The sequence below is a fragment of the Sinocyclocheilus grahami genome, unplaced genomic scaffold, assembly GCF_001515645.1.
Source record: "Sinocyclocheilus grahami isolate Dianchi unplaced genomic scaffold, SAMN03320097.WGS_v1.1 scaffold102.1, whole genome shotgun sequence".
NCBI classification, from domain to species: Eukaryota; Metazoa; Chordata; class Actinopteri; order Cypriniformes; family Cyprinidae; genus Sinocyclocheilus; species Sinocyclocheilus grahami.
The window spans coordinates 299,262-318,152 of NW_015505281.1; the positions used below are offsets into that span (position 1 = coordinate 299,262).

The following is an 18,891-nucleotide window of genomic DNA, read 5'->3' on the forward strand; positions in this document are numbered from 1 at the left end:
AATTAAACACATTTAAATTGAACTGAAGAGTAATAATGTGTTAAAATTCCACTCATATCAGAGACAAAACTACATTTTACTTGCTATTTTGACATTACAGTTAGATGTACTATGTAGACATGGCCTACCATTCACAGTTAAAACTTTAATTGAAATTATAAAGCACACTGGAAAAAAATAAAGGTGCCCAAAGAAGCAGTTTTGAGTTTGAAAATTTGACTTTTTATCTCCCACTTCTAAAAGTGGTTTATATGTAATAAGGTTAACTCCTCTCTCTAAATAGCTATTTAGTTATTGGTTACCATTTTTACATGACATTAGCCTTTTTGAATAGTTTCAGTTTCAGCAGTGGAGTAAGTTATTACATTGTGATGAAAGATTATAAAGGCAATAACTTTGTTTGGACTAAGGTGCACAGTTGACTGGTTCAGTATAACAGCAAGAACATATGAAGAAAGTAAAATATTTGACTTTGATATTTATTTGAAAGAACTAGATCAGTTTAAAAGAGATCATGAAAAACTAAAATACTTTTGTCACTACAGTTTAAAATTTGTCATGGCAATTAAACACATTTAAATTGAACTGAAGAGTAATAATGTGTAGATTGTGGCCACTTTGTGATCCAAGTAGTGATCAAACTGTTAAAAAGGCAAACCTCAGAGCAGCACAGAATGGAGCCGTGCAGCTATTTCAATCTCCCTAAACCTCATATCTACCTACGACTCTCTACTTCTTATCTTTCTTGGTGGATTTCTTCTTGCTGGCGGGCGTCTGGGCGGCTTTGGGCGGCTCAGGTTGGGCAGCGGCTATGGCGGCCTGTGGAGGCGGCAGGGCCTGCTGGGGTTGCTGCTGGTTGGAGGTCAGGGTGGCGGTGCTGCCGGGGATGTAGACGTTCTGCCGGTAATCAGGGACGTGCTGCAGGGTGAACTGAGGGCTGTAGCGGGTGCTCAGACCCATGGTGCCTGGACCCAGAGTGTTGGTCGCCTCGCTGACTTCTGCAGAGAGAAGAGGTTTCTGTTAGGTGATTCTGAGAAGATTTCACACAGCTCATGAACCCTTTTTTAAATGATTTGTTTAAATATGTTATGGTAAAAAAATAGCAAGTCACCAAAAAAAGCAAGTCGCTTTGCATGAAAGCATTTGCTAAATGAATAAACTGTCACTGCAAAAAATTATATTCTTACTAAGTATTTTTGCCTATTTTGCCAAAATCAAGTACATATACATATCTAAACATTCTTAAATTAAGATAGCAAAATAATTTAAGATATTGAGGACTGTTTTCTGAAAACTGTATCAAAATTAAATTAGTTTATGCTTAAAATTATAAATATTATCTGCCACTGGGGTCAGAATTTTTTTTACTTCATTTAAACTGAAAAAATTTATGTTTTGTCCTGTTTTCCAATAAAAATATCTAAGCATACAGTACTTAAATCAAGATATACAATCTCATACTTTTTTTGACTAAGATATGTGACCCTCGACCACAAAACAGTCTTAAGTGGCAATAGCCAAAAATACATTGTATGGGTCAATTTTTTTGAAAGGGATATTTCTTTTATGCCAAAAATCATTAGGATATTAAGTAAAGATCATGTTCCATGAAGATATTTTGTAAATGTCCTACCGTAAATATATCTAAACTTACTTTTGCTAAGAACTTCATTTGGACAACTTTTAAGGCGATTTTCTCAATATTTAGATTTTTTTTGCACCCTCAGATTCCAGATTTTCAAATAGTTGTATCTCGACCAAATATTGTCTTATCCTAACAAACCATACATCAATGAAAAGCTTATTTATTTAAAAAATTGACCCTTATAACTGGTTTTGTGGTCCAGGGTCACATATTAAGTCCCAGTAAACCATCTATGCAACAAAGCTTATTCTACAAGATTTCAACCTACAAAAAAGAACAATGACAAATTCAAACAAACTGAGTGTTAATGGAAAAATGCTGAATGTCTGATCTCAGAACAGTGCTGGACAGAACAGTGGAAACAGTGATGCTCTCCAGCGGGAAACAAATAACTCAATAACTTCTGTCTCAGAGTCTTTGTAGAACAAATATAAAATGATTCCACTTGCTTCTCATGTGTCTGTGTGAATGGCTTTAGGATCTGGCCAAAACAATCTGCTCTAATTTGCTTTTACATAAGCGGACGTACACTACAGTTCAAAAGTTTGGGGTCAGTAAGAATTTTTTTCCCCCTTTATTCAGCAAGAATGAATTAAATTCCACACTGTTTTCAACATTGACAATCAGAAATGTTTCTTGAGCACAAATCAGCAAATTATAATGATTTCTGAAGGATAATGCGACACTGGAGTAATGACGCTGAAAATTCAGCTTTGATCACATGAATAAATTACATTTTAACATATATTCTCATAGAAAACATTTATATTATAATAATATTTAACAATATTACTGTTTACTGTATTTTTGAGACTTGGTGAGAATTAATGACTTCAAAAACCCAACCCAAATCTTTTGTAATGCATGTGTTTTACAGGCAAAATACCAGCATTCCTTTAGAGTTAGTCTGTAGTCATAATTAGCTTTATGTAACAGCAGCATCCATTGAAATTATTAAGAAATACCACAGCAACTAAGTGAATGTGTGATGAGTCACTTTCTTTTTATTCCTGCTCAGTCACAGCAGCAGTGAAAATAAAGGGAAACATGAGAGAGGCTGATGTCATGTTGCTGTGTGTCAACAGCTTTGATGTGGTTTGTATAGATATGGGCCACTGAACTGTGTGTGTGTGTGTGTGTGTGTGTTCCCACATGGACATCTGTGACTGTGCATGTGCTCATTCAACATGATTGTCAATCATGCATGCAAGACAAACATACTGTATATGCAAAAATTCATCTGATTAAGATGTAAATGACTGAATAATCAGACAGCAATGCAACAAAGTCAATGTTTCTCATGTTTTCAAAAATACATATGCACAATAGAATGCATAGTGATATAAAAGAGCAAGTGAGAGATTCTCACCGTTAGCAGCGGCCATCAGCGCCTGGAGCTGCTCGGCCTCGGTTGGAGGGTTGGGCCAGGGTCCTGTTCCCACGGCAACCTCAGGAGTGGCGGCAGCCCTGCAGAGAGGAAAAGGAAATAGAGTCAGCAAAACAGAGGCCGTTCTGTACTGCTGCTATCAGCAACAGCTGCAGTGAGTGTGAGGTGGTTTGTGCCCTAATTTAACACACACACACACACAAAATCCTCCATGTTACTTTTAACTGCACCATGTTGGAAAACGAAAACGAGCGGAGAATGAGCAGTAACAGCTGCTGAAAACTACAGCAAATGCACACAAAACCACTGAACACTTCCATGTGCTCCGACTTGATAATCAAAGGCTTGTTGAAAAACTCCACGCCCTGATGGCACTAAAATTCACCTCATTACACGCACAAAGCTTGCTTTGCTGTTGGTAACCAGGAAAAGCAACAAATACACTTCCAATTTACCTCCATTAATTGTCCACAAACACAGGAGTTTCGTTTTGAAGATTACAGCTCCACAAACAGGACAAAATGTGTTAATTAAAACATTAAAAACTTTCCTTTATTAGTAAAGGCTACGTGAACAAAGGACAAAATCGCTGTTCCTCATAAAAAAAAAAACATCCCGGATGTCTTTTCTCTGCGTGTGGGAAGAATAATGGAGATTCCGCATCCTGTTCCCAGTAACATCAGGAAACACACTACCCCTTCAAAACTTTAAGGATTTTTTTATATAAATGTTTGTAGAAGAAATGTCTTCTGCTCATTAAAGGGTTAGTTCACCCAAAAATGAAAATTAGCCCATAAATTACTCACCATCAAGTCATCCTAGGTGTATATGACTTTCTTCTTTCAGACGAATCCAGTCGGCATTATATTAAAAATTGTCTTTGATCTTTCAAGCTGTTTCATGGCACTCAGCGGGTGTTGCATGCATAAGTCCAAAAGAAGTTAAATAAAAAGTGTCCATCCATTAAAAAAAAGTGTCTCGCACGGCTCCAGGGGGTGAACAAAGGCCTTCTGTAGCAAATCGATGCGTTTTTGTAAGAAAAATATCCATATTCAAAACGTAATAATCACTTTAATGTAGCTTGCGCCAAGAGTTGTATAGGGAAGCAGCTCCGGGCGGATGACGTATGAGTTCAGCGTTGCGCAAGACATGAGTCTTGTGAAAACCAACGTTTGTTAACAGGAGCAAAGAAAGCAAAGTGTCCTTACTTTAGCAAAGGAAAACCAGTCTCCTCTTGGCTTATATCGAAATCCGCCGACATTCTTCTTTACAAATCCTCGTTTTGTACTTCTAATAAATGACCGTTGTTTTGTTTTGATCTCTCCCCTGCGCTTCCGCGTTCGTCACTTCTGAGCAGCGCATGCGCAAAGCTGACCTCCATACGTCATCCGCCTGGAGCTGCTTCCAGGCAAACTGTACAACAGTGAGCGCAAGCTACATTAAAGGGATTATTATTACGTTTTGAAAATTGATATTTTTCTTACAAAAACGCATCGATTCGCTACAGAAGGCCTTTGTTCACCCCCCAGAGCCGTGTGAGACACTTTTTTTTATGGATGGGTGCTTTTTATTTAACTTCTTTTGGACTGATGAACTGCAACACCCACTGAGTGCCATGACACAGCTTGAAAGATCAAAAGACAATTTTTTTATATAACTCCGACTGGATTCGTCTGAAAGAAGAAAGTCATATACACTTAGGATGACTTGAGGGTGAGTAATTTATGGGTGAACTAACCCTTTAAGGCTGCAATTATTTGATAAAAAAATATGGTAAAAACTTTAATATTAAGAAATATTTTTTAAATTAAAAAGCCATGTTCTATTTGAATATAATATACTTTATTCCTGTGATACAAAGCTGAATTTTCAGCATCATTACTCCAGTCCTCAGTGTCACAATCCTTAGAAATCAATCTAATATACTGATCTCCTGCTTAAGAAACATTTCTTGTTATTAATTTCAAAAAGAGTTAATATATAATGTGCTGCTTAATATTTTTGTGGAAACAGTGATAAATGCATTTTTTCAGGATTCTTTGATTTATAGAAAACTCTAAATAATTTTCTGATCTGATCTGATCTGATCTGAGGAAAGCTCCTCTAGCACAGAGAGAGAATGAGATGCTAATGCTAAAAGCCATCTGTCTCTGAAGTCGGGGTCTCGTGGGGTCTCACTTCCTGTCTTAAATGAGCCCAGCGGCTGTAAAAACCCCCTATCATCACAGACACTAGACAATCAACCGCAGCGGCACAGCACAACATCTGCATACAAGACACGACCGCAGGACGGGTAGGAGAGGAGGCTAAAACAGACTCAAAGACAGGAAACACACTGGGAAGAGAAAGAAAGAAAGAAAGCATGAAGAACAAAAACTGGAATTTAAGCATGTAAAGGAAAAAGTGACAGAAAGAATGAAGGGCAGAAAAACATTTGCGGAGGGAAAGACACTGTTTATGCCAAGCATTTCAAAAGAGATAAACTCACAGTGCCAAGATGAGGGAAAAACAGGGTGATGTTGTTTTAGAGCGAACAACCCTAATGAGAACCAGAGCAGTGATTTATTCAGTTCATATGATGCATCAGTACTGAGATCAAACTGTCTTGAGACATTTGGGCCACCAGTTCAGATCCTTAACAACTTAACCATCGCCACTTTTAAACATAGAACAACGCAAATCGGGTTAACTCGCCATATCCTGGCCCAACACTTCAGGACGACAGACAAGATTTCCTGTTTAGTAGCATAAGATGCCTCATTTCTCCACAATCAGCGTCTCATCACACGTGCAGAAAATCAGACTTCCTGTGGTCAGCATTATCACATCCTGTGGTCAGATAATCACTTCCTGTGGACCAGATTGTGAGTTGTATAAAAAATGTGAAAGTTATAGTCCAAGATGTCATTGTTTGTAGCTGTTCATTCATAAAACCCATTTCAAATATTTACACAAAGGACATTGTGCAATTCCCTTCACGGATCCAAAACCGTGGGATGCGCTGCAACAAGGTCGAAGCTACTAACGTACACGACTCTACACACTGTTTTCTATTCTATTCTATGAGCAGAATGGCCCCAGCGTTCCAGGACACTAATGCAGCACCAATAGTCTCAGATGAGGAACCTGATCCTACAGGAACGAGCAGGGACTCTAGCTACACTTCAATACCTCAGCCTGCTCGGCGGCGTCCATCTTACGTGTGTAGACTGGAGCTTGAAGGAACTGAAAGAAAAGACTGATATTAACTATGGTATTTTGGCAGAAACTAAGGTAAAATAAGTTTAAAACTGAAGAACTGTGTTATTTTAGTATCTTTGAGATACTATTATAGTTTTAATTGATTTTTTAATTAGTTTTAATTCTATTTTTAGCTTAAATTTTAGCATTTTTATTTTATTTTTGTAATTTTTATTAGTTCTTTATTTATTAGTTGTATTAGTTTATCTATCTATCTATCTATCTATCTATCTATCTATCTATCTATCTATCTATCTATCTATCTATCTATCTATCTATCTATCTATCTATCTATCTATCTATCTATCTATCTCTCCCTCTCTCTCTCTCTCTATGTATATATATATATATATATATATATATATAATTTTTAATAATATAATAATATTTAGATTCATATGTATTTATAATTTATATTTATAATTTATTTATTTTATTTTTTACTTATTTTAGTACATCAAGTCAAATGAAAATGAGAAATGCTGTAAGTAACTTGGTAGGCTCTTTTAATATTTTATTTTATTTCAGTATTTATTTCACTATTTCAAGTGTTTTTTTTATGGTTTTAGTTGCCTGTACCCTGAAACTATTTTCACTCAAAAATTGCAAGAAAATACCCAAATAATTATAAAAATGACAAGCAAGTAAATTAAACATGAAATTTTAAAGCAGAAAGACTGAAATAGTATTTTTTGTAAAACATACTCCAATTACCTTTGTTTTATTTACAACTTCAAACAATTATTTTTTACAGTATAATAACCTTGCTAACAACACACAGATCTTTGGGCCTGCTGTGATATAAGTAGCGCTGCCAGTTTAAACTAAACAAAAATATTTAATTTCCTCCAAATGGATTCTTTCAAACTGGGTCCTGTCAGGCTGGAATGTGTTGTGTAACATGTGTTATGGAAACTGATGCGCCATGAACACTGGCACACAAGAGAATCTGGACCCTATTGGCTGCCTGTGAACGACCCCTCCCCCCAAAGAGCATCTGATTGGACGATTCGCTGTCAATCACACTGAAATAGTCAAAGCTCTTTGGCATCTTAATAGTTCCAATCAGTTTCAGCACAATGCATGACTATAACAGGCATTAGCATGGCAATAAACCTCAGTGGCCCGCTCTTTTTCTCTTTCTGGCCTCTCTCTCTTTCTCTTGGCAGATTGAAGTGTTGGGGGTGGAGGGGAAAGCGCTTGAAAAACAGCAGCCATTTTGTTAAGAGGAGAAGAACATTAAGATTCAGCACAGCTATAGTTTCTTTCTCTTTTGACTTTAGTCTTTCTCTTTGGAATTGCTTTATACCTGTCTTACATATAAATTAACAGCCTATATTTCTTATACACAAGCAAATCTACATGCAATGTATGTCTTCTATTAGTCTATACACACACATATATATGCACCTCAGTGTGTGTGCTAACCATTTTATTCAATGCAAATGTTTCTGCTCTCAAAAGAGGTGACTTTCTGCCTTTACATAATGCAAATGTAAAGTGAACGTATGTGTGTGTGTGTGTGTGTGTGTGTGTGTGTTACTCACCCACTGGGCCCTGGCCTCTGGTTCTGGGTGAAACGCCAGTCAGCGCCGGGTGGTTTTTGCTGTAACGAGACAAAAGGAAAGCATGAGTAATGACATATAAAAAGAAAAATCCAGCCCCATTCATTTGCAAGCCTATTTGTGTGACCTTGCTGTTGCCATGAGGACAGAGAAGTGATGTAAGAGTGTATCCTGAATGTGGTGACGGCCGTCAGTGTGACCTTGAGGACGCAGCATGTGACCAAACCACAAGAACGAGAGACTTGTTCACTTTATTACATAGTGCCAAAGGAAACATGAGTATGATAAAGTCTAAATGAATGTCAGAAGCAGCTTTGACAACTGACTTCTAGAGAGGTTTCATTTGAAATGGATGGGTGCTCAATAAGTTATGGTTATTTACACACACATACTGTATACAGAGCAGTTAATAATGACAGCTCATTTGAAACACGGCTGGGATGAGCAGGAATTCTAGCATTTCAGTCTGAACACACACACACACACACACACACACACACACACACACACACTCAGAGAGAGTTCAGGATTGTTCCAGTGAGCGAGAAACAAGCTCTGTGACTAATTGGGCCAAAGACAGAAAGACCATTGTGATTCCATCCTCAGGACAGCAAACACTCAAACACACTGCATATTATCTATTTAAAATATCACAAACCCCGAAATAAAAATACTTATATGATTAAAAAACCACCAATTACAAAAGCCTTTTCAGTTCTAGAATTTGGGATACTTTTTCATCTGCATTCTCTTATTGTGCAGTGAAATGGAGCACTGCCAAAATAGCTAATCAAGACCAAATTAACAAACAGTCTTACTTAAATTAACTGTTAGTAATTCACATGAAATAGAACTTAAAGCCCATTTAGTTCCATATTCTCACATATTTCAACAAGACAAAAGGCAAGACCATATACAAGAAACAAACAATACAAATGCACAGGCACACAGGAAATATTTGCATCAAAAGCAACACCCACAAATGCCAGACAAACATCAGCTGAGCTCAGAGAATACACACAACAGGTGTTCTAAAGTGAACATATGCTTACTGAACTATATAAATGGGGGCTGACTGTTTTATTTACATTTATACAAAATATTGTTTTATATAAAATGTGCTAAATGTGTTCTCATACACCTCAGATTTATCTAGTTATTGTAAAATGATACATTAATAATAATAAAAAATTTACAAAACTTTTGGGGACAATTTTGGTCGCAAAGTATAGCCAAGTAAACCATTAAACACACATTCGTAAACCTAATAACCTAATACCAACCTGCAGGGCTGTCGCTAGTGGGGCGAAAGGTGGTGATGATTATAGGGGCCCACGGCTGAGGGGGGGCCCCCCACGATCTCAACCGACTGGCTGAGGCCAGCCTAAAAAGATGCTCAGGACAGCAGAGGGGCCACTGCTGCGCGTCATCACGAAAGCTTATCATTATCACGTGTTTTTAAGCCTTGCCCATTTAAACATTTAAAAGAGTTTAAAGCATTCAATCAGAAGACGCAGAAAAAATCAACTGAGTACTCGCACGCTGTGTTCAGTGCGCAGACGCTCAGTACGCACGAACAGCGAACCGAGCTCTACCTCGCGTCCTCCTGTGCCTGAACGAACAAATACAAATAGCCAGTTTAAACATGCAAACACAAAAAGTTGTGAAAAAGCCCAATATAGCACCACAGCGCACACGCAGGGAGAAGCATCTCACAGTCCTTGAACCACAAATTGAGTTTGAACTGACAAATACATACAAAATACATACAAAAAACCTGTACCTGTATAAAAAAAACTGTCGGCTATGTGTCTAAAGTGAACGTAAACAGTTAAGAGAGAAATCGGATGTGTATCATTATAATGGATGCAAAGTGACCACGCCTTGTTTACTATTTTACATTTGATTGTTCGGTTTCTGTACCAGGACTACAAACTTGAAAAAAAACCATTGTGTAAATAGCACAAATAAATAAATAGAACAAACATGCAAATTAAAATATTTTAAACAGGGCCCACGGGTAACATTTGGTGTAATGAAATGTGTTTATGCGGTTTAAGGTTAAAAAAACACATTATTTTCCACATACTGTACATTATTGTTTCTCCTCTATGCTCCGCCTTTCTGAAACGCATCGGTCTTTACAAAGCTAATCGGTCTGAAAAGCGAGGTGTGCTGTGATTGGCCAGCTATCTAGTGCGTTATGATTGGCCGAATACCTCAAGCGTGTGACGGAAATGTTACGCCCCTCACCGTATTGTGATGATGCCCTGTCAGGCTGGAGCGATGATTCAAAAACATGAAAACCCCTTATAAACGAGGCATTCGTTGCATCCAGTGGGGACACAATTATAATTAACACACAGCGCCTTCGCGACATGGCAGCGGCGGCAACAACAATACTACAGCGAGAATAAAAGTTACGCCTTCTTTCTTTGCTTGAACATTTGGGCGGCGTTATGCAAATCTTCCCACATAGTGACGTAGGTATGTGGGGGTGTGTTAGAACGAGCCGTTTTAGGTAGGCGTGGCTGACTCTTAACTTTTATAAAGAATATCTCTTTGGATTTGAGACTTTTATCGCTGCAACTTTACAGATCTTCTTTATGCACCAAGAGCTTGTAACACTCCAAAGAGAAAGGAAAAATTGAAATCGCATCATATGACCCCTTTAACCTAATTACTACTAACCTAAACTGTATGAAAAAATGTTTAGCATTTCTAGAACAATACAAAATTAAACTAAACAAAACAAAACAAAACAAAACAGTTATTTACATATAAAACATAGCTTCTTTTCCCCAATTTAGGCTATTTTGGGGACAATTTTGGTCACAAAACTATAGCCAGGTAAACCAATAAACAAATAATCATAAATGCAACAACTGCAAGATTAACCTAAACTTTATATCATTGTCGTTCACCTCATTTAAAAAGTTTAAGTATTTAAGTTGAGGGGAATTAAAAAAGCTTTAAATTTGTAGACATCGTTATTTTTTTCCCGGTAATGCCTGTGAACAATTTTATTCACGAAGTAAAGCCAAATAGCCAAGGAAACCCATAAACACACAATCCTAAACCTCACAAACATAGCACAGGTGACTCTGACCCAAACACAAACACACCTCACTCTACACACAGAACATTACACCAAACCACATCAGATTAATCGGAACAATCACAACATTAGTCACATTCAGGATCAGACAGTAATGATACCTGCATATCCTCATGTGTACAAAACACTCATTTGGCAATGACACAAAGAGTTCAGAGTGAGTGAGCATGAAGGTTGCATCCGCCTGCAGGAATGTCAGAAATAAAGCCAAATCTTCCATAATGAGGTATCTGGCTTTCTTATGAGCATATGTTTTAAAACAGCATGCAGTTAAAACAATTACCTTTTCAAACAGTACTGTTACATTGTTGCCATAAGACTTCACTATGTTCCCTTTCTAATTCAAGATTCACCATCGCCATGGCGATCAAAATGAGGTCACACAACTTGACCTTACCACATTAACTCAAGGTCACAGCTGCAGGTGGGAAGTGTCCCTTCAGAAAATTCTATTTCCATACTGAATGTTTATACAAATAACATACAATAGATGTGTCACACTCCCAAACACACACACACACACACACACACACACACCAAATACACCTAAAGGTCTGTGTGACATCTGTAAACACACTAATGCTCTGCACACATGCTGAAGCAGGATGAAGCATACCTACTGTATGTATGAAAATACACACATTTGAACTATTGCAAAACATGAGTGTATCAAATCAGTCATGCTAAAACTTGAGCAGCAACAACAAAAAAGTATAATAAAAGGAATCATACTCACTCTCAATTCTATTTGAATGAGCCACATTCAAAGCCACTGGACTGTGATAAATTCACACATTGAGCTTACAGATATAAGCTTTCATAGATGAATCACATGTTCTTATTATAACTATAATTCATAACCCTTCAGCCTTAATCTGTAGCTTTACATCTGGCACACACATATGAACCAGGAGCATCTGGGTCAGTATATCAACTCTGAAAGATCCTGTGAATGAACAAACTAGATTTATATAAGACATCCATCCTCATTGATCACATGGAAAACATCTGTATGTGACATATATCCTGACCACACAATAGAAACATACCTAACCATTTTCTACACACTGAACAGGAAGCTACCTGATTCCAGAAAGATCTATTTTTCTTTGTATAACTTGTAAACACTTTGCAGGCCGCTCTCTGTATAAACTGTACACACATTATCACTAGAAACAGAAGGGCAGATGCATGTCTAGAAACCAGTTAATGAATGACTTAATGTGTACTCTTTTGACTTGAACCACCTAGCAACCACCCAAAACTCCCTAGCAACCACACAGCTTAGTCCCACTCACCACAGTCTGATTGTACTTATCAGGATGGTCACAGCTGAATAGAATAAAAGTAGGACACTATAAGAGCTTCAGAGAAAAGCAATGGCAACATGATCAAAGTGAAATGGGTTAAACTAAAAACATGGACAAATTTGGCAGAAAGTCATGAAATATGTTTACTGTCATAACCTGACTGCAGAAAGTCAACAAATACAGAAAGTAACAAATCTTTATACAGAGTGGTAGTTTGGTGCCTTTCCAACAGATTAGGCTCATAAAACTGTCTGGCATGTATTAACTTGGGGTTTTAACATAAATATTGGCATATAAACAGATGAATTTCCCATAAATTTGTCCAGGCCACATTACACCTTCAAACCAAAAAGTAAAGATGGAAAATTATACAATTTTTACATTAAACATATTTCCTACAGATTTATCATTACTGTCATTTGTTTTGGATATTTTAATAGTGATTATTCTCATTAAATTCCGAATCAATATTTTAAAAATAAATTTCATGCATATTTTTTGCATTACAATAATGATAACTTGTAGTAGTTTGTGCATTAATTGTAATGAAAATGCAAGATATTTAATTGAATTTCTAAAATTAGAACAAAAGGTAAAAATAACAAATTATGACTATTTAGGAACATTTGACATTTTTTCTAATACAAATTACTGTAACTTTAAAATTCTGATCTGAGCTGAGTCATTCTCATTAGATTCTTATTCAATATTTTGAATTTAAAAATACAATTTACTGCATGTTTTAAGCAATACAATAATAAAAAAAATTGATGTAGACTGCACAATTGTAAAGAAAAGGCAAGAAATTCTCATTTCTTAAATTCTAAAAGTTTTCTTTAAGCACAATATGATCTAGACATTTTATTTTGGACAGATTATGTGAGATTCACTCTTTAAAAAGTTATAAAGAATGTTGGTAAAAGGAAAGTGAAAGTCAAAAGATATTTTTGACAGGGTGAAAAAGAAAAGGTAAGAAACCATGAAGAGTAACTATCGCAGGATTACCAAAATCATTCTTGTAGGTCTAGAATCTGCTATGGACCAAGAGGACCACACACACACACACACACACACACACACACACACAGAGAGAGAGAGAGAGAGAGAGAGAGAGAGAGAGAGAGAGCACGTGTCATGATAGCAGAGCCAGATGGCAGCCCAGCGACCCGAGAGACAGAACGACTCTCAAGAGACTTAGAGATGGGACATTAGGTCCCGAACGGAGAGAATGGGAGAAAGAAAGAGGAAAAACTCAATTTCTAAGGCTCATCCCCTACAGACATAAACACAGGAGATTACGGAGGAATTCAGTTTCAACAAACAGCAAACTTGTATGACATTTGACTAAAACTCTACAAATAACCGCTTCCCATGCTAAAGAAACACAGGAGGAACTTGCAATAAGAAACTGGCAAATCCTACACAAGAGGAGTGAGAATTGACTCACTATGGGATATCCCAGATCACGTGACTCAGACGTGTGGAATCAATAACATGAGTTCAGCACAACAGGAAGTCAGGGGTCAATGCATGACCTCTGGAATCCTGTTATTCCATCACCTCTTTCTTCCACAACCTACTTCCTATTTCTCTCTCTCTCTCTCTCCATCCATCATATTCCCGCCTTTTCCTTCCCCCATCCAAATCCTAATTTCTGTCTGTTGGTCTGTTCCTCTTCCTGTCCATCTGTTATCCATGTCTCTTTCAACCTCGATTCAGAGTTTCTGTTCTGTGCACTCACAATGTCTGCTCCATATTTCTGTTCATATCTTTCATCTTAACCAGTGCACTCCAAAAAATGTTTCCTTACTCAGAATTTTTTTTGTCTTGTTTTCCAGTACAAAGTCATTTATGTTTACTTTTGTACAATAAACAATTTTGGTGTCTCCACTTGATGTTGAATGTAAAATCTGGGTCTTGAAGCAAAAATAGTTGAGAACCACTAATCTAGATGTTTTTGTCTCTGACAACCATGTTTCCAAGTCTAAAATCCCAAAGTTCATGTTATTCCAATACTCTCTAAGCCTCTTGATTTGTGACTTAATTTTCTCCTCCCTTCTTGTCTGCTGAAAATCCAGACACCGCTAAATGCTTTTCTTTTTGTTCTTAATATATCTGCAGCCTTTCCCTTTGTGATCCCACATCTTCTTCCTCTGTTCTTCCTCTCTCTTCATGTTTAGTCACAGGACTCACACCCTGCCAGTCTGTTGCAGCTTTTGGAAGCAAGTTACTAAATCATAAAAACGGCACTTTGACGTACACTTGATAGCATTGACAGCATATTTAACAAATTACCCAGCTGCTTCATATGAAACAAAACTATGCTGTAACACATAAACAAACTCAGAGAAACCCAGAGAAAACACAAAATAGGCTTCAACATGTGTAATAACCAGCTCTGAGGCTGAAACATTACCTGATATATTTTTTTCCACTTGTACTACCGGTCAAATGTTTGGATTAACTACAATTGTTTAAGGTTTTTGAGAGATATCTCTTCTGCTCACCAAGGCTGTATTTATTTGATCAAAAATGCAGTAAAAATAGTAATATTGTGAAATATTATTAAAATTTAAAAATAACTGTTTTCTATTTGAATGTATTTTGAAATGTAATTAATTCTTGTGATGTAAATCTGCATTTTCAGCATTACTCCAGTCTTCAGAGTCACATGATCCTTCAGAAATAATTCTGATATCTGATTTGCTGCTCATGAAACATTTTTGATTATTATCAGTATTGAAAACAGTGCTGCTTGATATTTTTGTGGAAACCGTGATACACTACCATTTAAATGTTTTGGGTAGTTAAGATAAAAAAAATAAATACTTTTATTCAGCAAGGATATATTAAACTGATCAAAAGGACCATAAAGACAATGTGACAAAATATCTACATTTCAAATAAATACTGTTATTTTGAAGTTTCTTTTCATCCAAGGATCCTGTAAAAATGAATTTACACACTCACACAAAACAAATCAGCAGCAGCAGGTTTTCAACATTGATAATAAGAACCATTAAGATTTGAGCACCAACATCAACTCGATAATACAGCACCAAATCAGCATATTAGAATGATTTCTGAAGGATCATGTGACACTGAAGACTGGAGTAATGACGCTGAAAATTCAGCTTTGCATCAAATGAATAAACTCTATTTTAAAAGAATAAAAAAAATTATTTTAAATTAAATGAGCAAATGAGCTCATGAGCAAATGAAGAGCAAAAAGCCTAACAAGATGAAAAAAAAAAAAAAAATCTTATCCAAACTTTTGGGAGGTAGGGAAAAAATCCATTAGTGACTCCACAGTGAAGAACCTGATTGGCTGTGGGGATGAGTATGCTCTCACCTCATTGGCTGAGTTCATTAAGTGCTTCCTAGTCAAAGTCATGTTTAGTGTGTTGTTATGACTCAAGATGGGAGTCTTGACAAACACAAAGTCACTCCTGCTGGAGAGTGTTGGGAATAAACTCTATTTTAAAAGAATAAAAAAAATTATTTTAAATTAAATGAGCAAATGAGCTCATGAGCAAATGAAGAGCAAAAAGCCTAACAAGATGAAAAAAAAAAAAATAATCTTATCCAAACTTTTGAGAGGTAGTGAAAAAATCCATTAGTGACTCCACAGTGAAGAACCTGATTGGCTGTGGGGATGAGTATGCTCTCACCTCATTGGCTGAGTTCATTAAGTGCTTCCTAGTCAAAGTCATGTTTAGTGTGTTGTTATGACTCAAGATGGGAGTCTTGACAAACACAAAGTCACTCCTGCTGGAGAGTGTTGAGTAGCAGGGCCTGTAGGTCCTCGTGTGAGGTTCCTGAGGCCCTCCAACCACCTCCATATATCTAATGGGTCCATCAGTGTTAAGCTGTAGGTGAAGGTCCTTATGGGCTCTCTGCTGATAGGAGGGCCTGGAACGGAAGCCCGTTCTGGAGTAGCAGCACGTCGAACCGCCCTTGTGCCTGATGCACCGTACCAAGAGCACCGTCATGGTCAAGAGTGACACCAACGTCACACAGCCCAATGAGATGATGAGGTACAGAGTGACATCCGTCACTCCCGTCCCCTTGTGTGGTGTTATACGGAAGTCTGTCGATTTGTCCGGGCTTTTTTCTTCTATGGTAACCGTAACCGAAACGCTAGTGGACAAAGCTGGCTGGCCGTTGTCTCGCACAACCACTATGAAGTTATAAGCTGGGTGGGTTTTACCACCCTGTTCATCGTCCATGAGTTTCTGTGTGGTACGCAGCTCACCCGTGTGCGGTTCGATGTGAAACAGTGATGAATCGTCTCCTGGAGCGATGCTGTAGAAGAGCCAAGCGTTGTGGCCACTGTCGGGGTCAACGGCGACGAGCTTGTTAACACGATGACCGACAGGGGCACCATGTGGGACGGTCAGCTGGAGCCCTGCGTCTTCAGAGTAGGTTGGGTAAAGGATGACGGGTGGGTTGTCGTTCTGGTCGACCACAAAAACATGAACGGTGATGTTAGACGTCTGTGGCGGCGCTCCAGCATCGCGAACCTGCACTTCAATCTTGAACGTGTTCATTTGCTCGTAATCCAAAGAGCGCATGGTGAAGATGTTCCCGTTGTCGGGGTTGATGTAGACGTATGAGGAAATGGGGCTGCCATGGATAGTGGTCGGTAGGATGGAGTATGACAATCGGGCATTGTCTCCGACGTCTGGGTCTAATGCCAAAACGGTTGCTATTGGAGTACCAGGAGCGTTATTTTCAGCTACATCCACCGAGTAGGAGTTCTGCGAGAACACTGGTGCATTATCATTAACATCTGATAAACGGACCGCAAAAGTCTTCTGAGAGGATAGCGGAGGCGAGCCGGAGTCCGTTGCAGTGACAACAACAGTGTACTCATCAATGACTTCTCTGTCTAGACGTCTGTCGGTCACAAGTGTGTAGTGCTCTCCAAAGGCTGACTTTAGTTTAAACGGAAGCCCTTGGGATACTCTAAGTGTGACTTTTCCATTATCCCCAGAATCTAAGTCTTTCGCACTGATCAATGCAATAACAGTGCCGGTGTCAGCATCCTCCCGGATGGGGCTGTTTAGGGAGGTTAATGTCACCTCTGGAGTGTTATCGTTCACATCGATTATTTCCACTTTAATGTTGCATGAGCCCTCCATGGCGGGAGAGCCTCCATCCCTGGCTTGAACTGTGATGTCATACACATTTGCTTCCTCATAATCCACATCCCCCACAACACGGATTTCCCCCGATTGAGAATCAACACTGAACATTTTAAGTATTCTCTCTGGTGTATATTTACTGAATAAGTAAGATATTTTTCCGTTTATCCCAGAGTCCACATCAGTGGCATTCAGTTTAGTCACAAGCATTCCCGGAGGAGAGTTTTCCAAAAGACTAACCCTTTTCACCGGCTCATCAAACACCGGCGCGTTGTCATTCACGTCCAGAATCTTAATGAGCAGGAGGGTGGTCCCGGATTTCTCCGGCTGTCCTCCGTCCACGGCCGAGAGCGAGAGGCGAAACGCGGCCTGCAACTCCCGGTCCAGAGCCTTTTCCAGGACGAGCTCTGGAAACTTACTACCGTCGCTTTTAGTCTCCACGTTTAAAACAAAATAGTCGCTGCTGGAGAGGCTGTACGTGCGTAGAGAGTTAATGCCCACATCGGGATCGCGTGCGCTCTCCAGACGGAACCGCGTTCCCGGAGCGGCCGCCTCGGAAATCTCTAGTGATGAATTCACGTTTGGAAACTGCGGCGCGTTGTCGTTTACATCATCAATTTGAACAAGAACTCTGTGAATTTCTAAAGGGTTCTGAAGAAGAATTTGAAGGTGCAAAGAGCAAGTCGAACTTAAAGCGCAAATGCGCTCCCTATCTATAGTCTCTATAATAACTAAGACACCGTTAGGATTTACCTCGAAATATTGCGCGTTAGATCCCGACACGACTTCTAGGTTTCTTTCAGTAATCCTCATCGCGCTGAGACCCAAATCCCTCGCTATATTCCCAACGACAGACCCCGGTTTCTGTTCCTCCGGTACCGAATAAAGGAGCTCACCGGACGCGATTGAGAGGTGCATGAGGGAGAGCGCGAGGCAGAGCACGGGCCACGAGCGTCTCCTCTCCATTATGTGCGATCCGGGGAGGGGAAAAGTTTCAACCTTTTCGTCTTACAGAATCCATATTCCAATTAAAGTGGCGCTACGATGTCGCGCGTAACGCAATCCGATTTGCGCGGAGTGAAGGAAGAAGTTTAACACAATTCATGACGGCTGTAAACCTTTCGGGAAATCACAAGAGAGGAATAACAGTCCTCCATCTAGCTCTTCTCCAAAACTCCCTGAATTAGCTGCGCCTCCGCTGCGCAACAGGGCGGAGACTGAGTCACAAAGAGGTCCGTCCTAGTGCTCGCGCACACACACACATATACGGATCACACACACAGAGCGAGAGAGACACCCACACACTTCTTCTAGCGCTTGGAGAAACTTTCACAGCTCAGGTCGACCTGTTTCCAGCACACATGCCAGCGATTCCATGTGGTTTAAAATATTTACGAGCCGAGATAAAGAGCATTAGAGACTCTAAGGAACGCTGCCAATTTGTGAACACGGCCACAGACCACAAAACCATTGAAAACT

At 38.8% G+C, this 18,891-nt stretch overlaps 1 protein-coding gene across 4 annotated transcripts; it reads right to left on the minus strand.

The window, feature by feature from the left end:
- Positions 1-658: 658 nt before the first annotated feature.
- LOC107588303 (protocadherin gamma-C5-like) lies at positions 659-18,668 on the minus strand. Of its 4 annotated transcripts, XM_016276340.1 has the most exons (6): positions 16,034-18,668; positions 15,618-15,714; positions 7,820-7,878; positions 6,204-6,257; positions 3,015-3,112; positions 659-998 (listed from the first exon to the last, which is right to left on the minus strand). In XM_016276340.1, exons 1-6 carry the CDS (start codon positions 18,376-18,378, stop codon positions 730-732), a joined length of 2,922 nt encoding a protein of 973 aa, XP_016131826.1. In that variant the 5' UTR covers positions 18,379-18,668; the 3' UTR covers positions 659-729. The 4 variants fall into 4 exon arrangements, with proteins under 4 accessions (XP_016131826.1, XP_016131827.1, XP_016131829.1 ...); XM_016276341.1 differs by lacking the exon at positions 15,618-15,714 and having other exon boundaries at positions 15,937-18,668; XM_016276343.1 differs by lacking the exon at positions 6,204-6,257 and having other exon boundaries at positions 16,034-18,666.
- Positions 18,669-18,891: the final 223 nt, after the last annotated feature.